General features: G+C 66.8%; 2 protein-coding genes across 3 annotated transcripts in view; both read right to left on the bottom strand.

The window, feature by feature from the left end:
• CRTC2 (CREB regulated transcription coactivator 2) overlaps nt 1–4656 on the bottom strand; it is a 6260-nt gene extending 1604 nt beyond the window's left edge. Inside the window, 11 exon segments of the mRNA XM_041467421.1 lie at nt 4–41; nt 819–1243; nt 1794–2038; nt 2204–2253; nt 2346–2425; nt 2553–2582; nt 2666–2769; nt 3262–3330; nt 3774–3835; nt 3930–4040; nt 4159–4656. Coding sequence (XP_041323355.1) covers nt 4–41; nt 819–1243; nt 1794–2038; nt 2204–2253; nt 2346–2425; nt 2553–2582; nt 2666–2769; nt 3262–3330; nt 3774–3835; nt 3930–4040; nt 4159–4383 — 1439 coding nt within the window. The 5' untranslated portion in view covers nt 4384–4656.
• Nucleotides 4657–6782: 2126 nt separating this feature from the next.
• SLC39A1 (solute carrier family 39 member 1) overlaps nt 6783–8776 on the bottom strand; it is a 3106-nt gene continuing 1112 nt past the window's right edge. Inside the window, exons 3-4 of one of the 2 annotated variants that reach the window (XM_041467390.1) lie at nt 8449–8579; nt 6783–7826 (exon numbers count right to left, since the gene is read on the bottom strand). In XM_041467390.1, the coding sequence (XP_041323324.1) occupies nt 7197–7826; nt 8449–8579 (761 nt within the window). In that variant the 3' untranslated portion in view covers nt 6783–7196. The remainder of the gene's footprint in view (nt 7827–8448; nt 8580–8776) is intronic. The other variant, XM_041467391.1, reaches the window with a different exon arrangement.

Genomic DNA, 8776 nt, shown 5'->3' with positions numbered 1-8776 from the left:
CGCTGCTCCGCCGGCAGCTTGCTGGTGTCCAGGGGGACGCCCTGCAAGACAGCGGGGAGGGAGGGGGGTCAGCACGGCCCCCCCTGAGGGTGGGGGGCTCCCCCAGCCCCCCCGGCACTGGCAGCCATCCCTGAGAGCCCCGAATTGGCCACGGCTGCGCCCGGACCCAGGGTGGGCCGGGGTCCCCTGTGAGGGGAGGGGGCCTGGGAGGGACACGGGGGTCCCCCCCACTGGCCCTGAGAACGGGGGGCGGGGGTGAGGGGGGGCCCTGGGGTGTGGGTGAGATGAGGATGGAAACGAGACGAGAAGTGAAGGGCAGGAGGAGGGGAAAGAAGAGGAGGACAAGGATGAGGAGGTTGAGGACAAGCAGGATAAAGAGGAGGGTGAGGAAGAGAAGGATGAAGACGAGGAAGAGGACAAAGATGAGGTCCAAGACAAGGACAAGGATGGGGAAGAGGAGAAAGAGAAGGAAGAAAAAGAAGAGAAAGAGAAGGAACATAAGAAGGATGAGGAGGAAGAGGATGAGGAGGAAGGAGGAGAAGGAAGGGGAAAGGAAGAGAAGGGGAACAAGGAAGAGGCTGAGGAAGAGAAGAAAGGAAGAGAAGGGAGACGAGGAAGAGGCTGAGGAAGAAGAGAAAGATAAGGAAGAAAATAAAGAGAAAGAGAAGGAAGACAAGAAGGATGAGAAGGAGGAGGACGGGGAAGAGGATGAGGAGGAAGGAGGAGGAGAAGGAAGGGGAAAGGAAGAGAAGGGGGACGAGGAAGAGGCCGAGGAAGAGGAGGAGGCGGCGGCGCTGGAGCGTGGGGACGATGCGTACCTGGGTGATGGAGGACAATGTGGGTGACATTGTTGGTGAGAACTGTTTGGGGTGCTGCCGTCTGCAGTCGCCGGCCACGGGCAGGGACAGGGGGCTGAGCGGGACCCGCCGGCGGGGCGAGGTGGCCGCGAAGGAGCCGCCCAGCCCCGAGGGCAGGCTGGGGTTGCTGGGCGAGGACTGGAGGGGCTGGCTGCGGGGGGACGTGGGCAGCGAGGGGTTGGAGAGCGAGGAGGACAGGGAGGAAGGCAGGGACTGGTTGGAGAGAGAGGAGGGGATGGAGGAGCTGCTGTGGGAGGATTGGAGCGAGGGGTTGCTGAGGGAGGCCTGGAGTGAGGGGCTGCGCAGGGAGGCCTGGAGGTTGGGATTGCTCAGGGAGGACTGCAGGGACGGGTTACTCAGGGAGCTCTGCAGAGGTGAGGGGAGTCCTGTGGGGATAAAAACAGAGAGCACCGTTACCCCGGCACGGCCCCGAGCCCCGGGACGGCCCGGGCGGGGCTCCCGGGGGATGGAGGGGGAATGGAGCGACCAAAACGATGGAGACGGACACAGGGACGGACACACACCCCGGGCAGGGGGACAGCGGTGGGAGGGGGTGGGAGATGGGCTCCTCCCGGCCCCCTGTCACCATCAGACCCCAGGGAGTGAGAGCTGGGCTCCCCCCAGGCCTCCACAACACCACTGGACCCCATAGGGCAACAGGGTGGGAGCTGGGCTCCCCCCACACACCCACAGGACCCCCAAATCCATCAGAGCCCATCCCCACCCCACTCCCAGACTCCATCCCAGACTGGGATCCCTGGAGCTGCCACAGCCACCCCAGGACACCTCCTGGGGGTGGGGTCTTTGTGTCCCCCACACTGGCCAGGGCTCCCCACCTTTCTTGAGGCTCCCCGTGTCCCCCACAGCAGTTCCCAGCCTCGGGGTCCTCTCTGGCCCCCCGTGTGCCCCCGGTGCAGGGAGGGGGTCCCGGCTCACCTGGGGGGTCGTAGCCCAGCCCGACGCCGCCGGTGCCGCTGATGCCCAGGTGGGTCATGGTGGTGGCCAGGTTGGAGGTGCTGCTGCCCCCGCTCAGGGGGGGGTACGGGGCCTCCTCAGGGTCCAGGGGGGTGGGCAGGGGGGATGGGAAGTGCAGTGTGGTCAGGTCGGGCAGGGACCCCCCCGTGTTGAGGGCCGAGGGCATGAGGGGCACGTTGGCAGGTTGATCCGGGGATGGGAATATGCTGGGAGAGGGGGGAGAGACTGGATCAGGGCAGGAGCGGGGCTGCCTCCCCCAGCAGCCCTTGCCCAGTGCCCCCTACCCAGCTCCAGCCCCCCAGTGCCCCCTTTCCAACCTCCAGCCCCTCCCTGGGAGCCCCCTCCCCATCCCAGCCCCTCCCAGCACTCACTGGATTCCTGGGACCTCGCAGGAGCGTGGCCGGGCCGAGGAGGACGAGAGCTGTGGGATCAAAGCACGGGAATGAGGCCAGGCCAGGCCACAGGGGTGGGGGGGACAGCAAGTGGGGGACACAGGGGGACACCCCCACCCACCTTCTTGGTGTCCCAGGGCTTCAGCGAGTGCTTGTTGTCATCGAAGTTCTCTTCGATGGGAGGCACTTGGAAAAGAAACACTGGGAAGGGGACAGGGGGTCAGTGGGAGGAGGGGACACAGAGGGGGGCACATCAGAGCCCCCCCAGCACAGAGGGGACCTGGGGACACAGAGGGGACCTGGGGACATGGCTGGGTGCCACGCTCACCTTTGCTGTCCGAGTCCCCGTCCAGGAAACCTGTGGGGGAGCAGGAGGGTCAGGGGGAGCACAAAGGGGAGGGGGCTGCCCTGGGAGCCCCCAGGGGGGTGTGGGGGGCTCACCAGCACGGCGGCCAGGGGGGGGCCCGGCCTGAGAGGGGCCCAGGTAGGCGTCCTGGGGCGCGGGGTTCATCACGCTCGTGTGCAGCGCCGAGTCGGAATTCGTCCTGGGAATGGGGAGAGCTGCCTGGATCCGGGCTCAGCCCGGCCCCCACCCCACTGACAGCCCCCCAGCCCAGCCCCAGACCCCTCCTGCTGTTCCTGTGCCCCCTCCCCATGTGGGTCCCTCTCCCTGTGCCCCCACGCCGGCTCTGCTCCCGTCTCCTCCACCACCCCCCGGCATGGGGGGACAATGGGGACCCCCAGGGGACCCTTTAGGGGCTGGGGGCAGCCGGGGTGTTCCCAATGAGTTGTTCCAAGGCAGAGGAGGGCAGGGAAGGGCTGGGAAAAGGCTGCTGGGATGAGTGACAAAGAGGGACATTGTTCAGCTGTGGCACAGGGGAGCAAAGGGACCCTTCCAGTGGGGGGCCCTGAGGGGGAGTCAGGGGCCACCTCCTCCCCAGGGGGGTCCCCAGGGCCACCTCCTCTGCAGGGGTTCCAAGGAAGGGCCGGAGCCTGGCTTGGGAAGAGGGAGGAAATGGAATCAATCCATCCATTACCTGTTGAGAGCTGAGGGCAGCCGGAATAAGTGTCCTTTTTCCATGGGGAAATTGCTCCAGGGCATGGTCCTGTGGAGGGACAGTGGGATCAGGGGAGACGATGGGGTGGGGAACAAGGAGCCATGGGGCAGGCAGGACACCCCTCAGTGACCCATGACCCCATTCCCTGCTGTGGGAGGGCTGGGACAGCAGGGACATGGGATGGGGACATGGACACGGGATGGGGACAGGGACATGGGACAGAGACTCTCCAGGGACAGAGCTGGAGCTCAGACTTGTCACCTGTCCCTGTCCCTGGGGATTCCCCTCAGCCAGACCCCTCTTCCTGGATGAAATTTGGGGACACTTTGTGGGACAATCCCGGAATCTGAGAGGCAGGAGCTTCCCCCCAGCCCTCTCCCAGCGCTTCCCTCTGCCCCATCCCAGATCCCAGGAACGGCGCCTGTGCCAGAGCCTCTTCCACTCCTAAACCTCCAGGATGGGAACAGGATCCAGGGAAAGCAGGGAATTACCTCCTCCAGCTGGGCTCAGGCGGAGGCGACAGGTACGTGGGTCCGTAGGGAGAGCTGTCGATGTGGGGGGCACGTTAAGGGCCACACGGAGAGCGGGGGGTTCCCAAATCCCCCGTGGCAAGGGCGGGAGCGCCGGGGACACGGGACAAAGGATATCTGCCGGACGTAGCGGCGCAGGGGGGACATCATCCTGCGCGGGTCCCGCTGGACGCGCTCCACCAGCCCGTGGTGCCGCGTGCTCCGCGTGGAATCCAGCGGCGACGGGCCCTGAGGGGAGGGGGAACGGCTGAGCCCACCCGGGAAGGGCTCAGGACCAGCTCCCGCTCGAGCTGTGGGTGAAGGGATCGAGGAACATCCCCACCCAGCCAGGCCCCCCTGGAGTCACCTGGAATTCGGGGCCGCCGGTGCCGATCTGGTTGACGTTGGGCAGGGAGCCGCTGTAGAAGGGCCCCCGGCTGTGGGCCAGCCGCAGCTTCTGCGCCTGCAGCTGGGGGGACACCGAGGGGGGACACGTCACGGGGGTCTTGGGGGGTCCAGCACCCCTCAAACCACACCCTGGGACACCCAGCTCCCCTTCCCGCACAGCATTGCCCCCCGCAGGGGGATGCATTGGATCCAGAGCGGGATGGGTGAGGGTCGGGATGCCGAGAGAGGATCCCTGTCCCACGGTCCTGGATCAGAGGCTGAGCCTGGCTCCCCCTGTCCCAGACAGGCTCTGGGGTCACGGATCCAGAGGGATTTTCCACCTCATCCACGCCAAGGCCACCCCGGAGATTCCAGGGACTCAAGGCCGGGGGAAGGAGCCACAGCAAAGCACGGCGGGAGATAAGGGGATCCCAAAACCACCCGGGATTCCCGGGACAGGGAACGGCCCCCAGCACCCTCCAGCAGCAGGGCATGGCCCAATCCCCCCCATCCTGACGGAGCAGGGTTCCCCTGATCAACCCCACAGCGAGGAAGGGCTCCCCTGCTCCCAATCCCCAGGGAGGGAGCAATTCCCTGGGATAAACCCACAGGAATCCCCTTTCCCCCTGGAGCTGGGGGTCCCTGAGTAGATCCAAGAGCTGCTGTTCCTCAGCGCCTGGAGAAGTCCCAGGGAAAGAGAAGCTGAAGCCCAAAAACCAGCTGAGAAACGGGAAACACCAAATTCCTGAGCGTAAAACCATGGGAATCCAGATCCAGAGGGGAAAAAACAAGGAAAACAACCCAAAAAAACCAGGAGATTTAGGCAGCAGCTGGCGGGATTAGCGCCCGGAGCTGCGCTGGGGCTTAAGGTCTTGGGATGGAGCACGGAGCTCCGAGCCAGGATCCCTGCAGGAGCCTGGAATCCGGGAGCAGCCTCGAAAGAACCGGGAAAAACTCCGGGAACCACGGAGCAAAGCTGGGGGGGGCTGCGGATCCCACACGGGCAGGGATGAGGGAAGGAATTCCCAGAGGAGCCATCCCAGCGGGGGATCAGGGAGTGAATTCCCGGAGGAATGACTCCAGGCAGGGATCAGGACTGCCCCCGCTGCACATTAACCAGCTGTTTGCTCTGCAAACACGGCCCCAAAATCCCTGGGGATGGAAGCACGGCAGAGGATCCGGGGATGCTCCACCCCGTTCCTAAACTCCCCAGGAAGGGACAGAAAGGTCCGGCCCATCCCCAAACTCTCCAAGGATGTCCCTGTCACTGCGCCAGTGACATCCCAGACCCCGGGTCCCCGCAGAGCCGGGAGCCACGGGGGCTCTCCAAGCCAAAAATTCCCGGTTTTGAAAGCTCTGCTGGGTATTCCCTGGATTTTTCCAGGGATAGAGCAGCCCCCATCCCCTGGACGAGCCTCTCCCCGGATCCCACCCTCCTCATCCTCGCTCCTCCATCCCGCAGTTGGGCTGGGAAGGACCAAATTCCACCAAACCCCGGGATGGCAGACAGGAAATTCCCGCAGGTTTCGGGAGGCAATTCCTGACCAGCTCCTCCCGAAGCACATCTGGAGCATTCCCGGCCTTCCCGAGTCCCTCCGAGCAGCCCTCGGGGCCAGCATTCGCCTTTCCCGGAGCTGCCGGGGGGGATTGATGCCAGATCTGCCATCCCGGGAGCAGCTCCCTGCCTTTCCCAGCTCCAAGCCCAACCTGAGCATCCCCCGGGATCCCGAGGGTCCCCGGGGACCGGGACCGAGCCCGGAGCTCCCACGGGATGGGACCCGAGGCACCAGGGATCCTTCTCCCACTCCAATTCCGGGAGCTGCGCTGGAAAGCGGCACGCGGGACACGCCGGAGCCCCCCTGGACCCCCCTCCGAACCCCCTCCCCAAAATCCTCTAACACCCCCAAAGCCTTCCGAGCCCTCCCGGACCCTTCTACCCCCAACCCAAATTCTTCACAGCACCCCTGGACCCCTCAAACTCCCCCCCCCAGCATCTTCGCAGCCTCCCTAGTCCCCTCCTAACCCCCTCCCCANTGCGCGGGTTGGACGCCCCGGCGCCGGCCGAGGGTCCCGCGCCGGGCCCGGGCCCGGCCCCCGCGCCCGCCGCCGCCATCTTCCCCGCTCCGCCGCTCCGCCGCCGCCGCCGCGCGCGGCTCGCCGGGATCTGTAGTTCAGCAGGCAGGGCCAACAGCAGGGCGCGCTGGGTGCCTGGACTACAACTCCCAGCGGTTTGTGCGGGCGCTACGCAGGGAGTGTTGGGAAATGGAGGAGCCGGGTTACGAAGTACTGGGGGGTGAGGGAGGTGCGGACTACAAGTCCCGGAGAGCAGCGCGCGGCGAGACAGGGCGGGGCGGGGGCGTGGCCTATGGCAGGGGCGTGGTCTGCGGCCGTGAGGGGAGCGGGGCGGACGAGGATGGAGGGGCTCTGAAATGGGGGGCTCTGGGGGGGTACAGCGGGGTCACCCCCGCCCCAAGCCTGGGAACAGAGCAGACACGCAAAACTGGGGGTACCAGACTCCCCCAGCCCATATATCCCGGGGGGTGAGCAGGGGTCACTGCGACACACCCCAAATTCCATGCCACCCTCCCCAGGCACAGGCAGCGATTTGGGGTTCAGTCCTTTATTTGCTTCATCCAACACCCCCAAATCCGGGGGAGTCCGTAAGGGCACTTGTGGTTATTGGGGGGGGGACACTCACCCCCTCCCAGGGTCCTGAGGGGGGGGGTCACAGCACCGATCCCTTGTGCAGACGGGGAAACTGAGGCACAGCGCTGAGAGAGGCACTTTGGCACTTCGGAACGGGGGGCGCAGGGTGGGACACGAATTCCAGGAGCGAGAACGGGGGGATCCCAGGCCTGGCGGGGTCTCCCCTTGAGAAAGAGGACAGCTTAGCCAGGGAAACTGAGGCACAGCGACGGCGGAGGCACTTTGGCACTTCGGAAAGGAGGACGCGGCGGGGGCTACGTGAATTCCACGGGATCCTCCCAGGCCGGGCCGCGGATCCCGAGCCGGGCGATCTCACCCCTTGACGAAGAGAACGGCGCTGACCAACGCGAAGCCGGCGAGGATCAGGATGACCTTGGGGATGCGATTCCCGGGCGCCCCCAACTCCTGCGGCAGAATCTCCAGGAAGGTGACGAAGAGGAAGGTACCGGCCGCCAGCCCTTCCAGCACCGCCCGGCACAGCCGCTGCCGCGGCCCCGCGCCCGCCGCCAGCGCCGTGCCCACCCCGACGCCCAGCGGGGACATGAGGGCCAGCAGCGCCAGGCACGAGGCCACGGCGGGCGGGCGCAGGCGGCTCCGCAGCAGCTCCAGCGAGAGGCCGAAGGCCACGGCGCCCTTGTGCAGCAGCAGGGCCAGCAGCACGCGCAGCGCGGCCGCCTCGCCCTCGCGCAGCCCCAGCGCCAGCCCCTCCAGCACGGCGTGCAGCGCCAGCGCCAGCGCCAGCGCCCCGGCGCGCAGCGCCCCGCGACCCCCGGGAGCCGCCGAGCCCACCGGGGCCGCGGCCTGGATGGAGGCGCCGGGCAGCAGCGCCCGCGACTCCTCGGGAGGCTCAGCCAGCTCCCGCTGCGCCAGCGTGGCCTGCTCCAGCACCAGCACCAGGAAGAAGCCCATGGCCAGGATGAACTCCGGCAGGGGGAACTGCAGCTGCGGGAAGGGGGGGTCAGCGCCAAGGGGAAGCTGCGGGCATGTGAGGAGCTCGGCGTGCGTCATGTGCGGCTCGAGGGGCTCCCGGGGACGTGTCACCATTCCCGGGATGGTGTCACCGTTCTGGCCCTGCTGTCCCTTCTGTGTTGTCCCAGCTGCCCTGTCCTTCCCCATCCTCAGTGCCCTCAGTGTCCCACTCTTACGGTGTCCTCTGCACTGTCCGCGCTCTGTCCTTGTCCCACCCCCACTGTCCCCCACTCTGTCCTTGTCCCTTTCTCACTGTCCGCCCTCTCTCCTTGTCCCACTCTCACTCTGTCCTCCCTCTGTCCTTGTCCCATTCTCATTGTCCCCACTGCACTGTCCCCATCCCAGCCACCCCCTCCCCACCAGCCCCTTTCCCGATCCCGGGGACAGGGACCCCGTGGGGTCAGGGACAGGGACCCCGTGGGGACAGGGACAGGGACACGCGTGGGGACAGGGACACCCTTGGGGACAGGGACACCCTTGGGGACAGGGACAGCTGTGGGGACAGGGACCCCGTGGGGACAGGGACCCCGTGGGGACAGGGACAGGGACCCCGTGGGGACAGGGACAGGCGCCGGGGGCGTCCCGGGGGTCTCACCGTGACGCGCAGCCCCTCCAGCGCCGCAGCGATGCTGCCCAGGTAGTCGGGCAGGAGGTCGAGCAGGAAGGTGCCCATGAAAACCCCGCCCGAGAAGCAGCTCACGAGGCTGAGCACGGGGCTGCGGGGGTCTGCGGGGGAAAGTGGGGGGCTGAGACCCCAAAGAGACCCCCCCCCCTCAGCCCTGCACCCTGACAGACCCCTTGGGGACAGCCCTGAGGTGGGGACAGCCCAGATCCAGACCCTCGGGACACCCCCAGGACCCCCGGGATCCCTGAGACCCCCCCCAAACTCCATGAGCCCCCAGGCCCCCCCAGACACCCACGAC

The sequence above is a fragment of the Pyrgilauda ruficollis genome, unplaced genomic scaffold (genome assembly GCF_017590135.1).
Source record: "Pyrgilauda ruficollis isolate IOZ18807 unplaced genomic scaffold, ASM1759013v1 scaffold208, whole genome shotgun sequence".
Classification (NCBI taxonomy): domain Eukaryota; kingdom Metazoa; phylum Chordata; class Aves; order Passeriformes; family Passeridae; genus Pyrgilauda; species Pyrgilauda ruficollis.
This window is presented reverse-complemented; position numbering and strand designations above follow the sequence as displayed.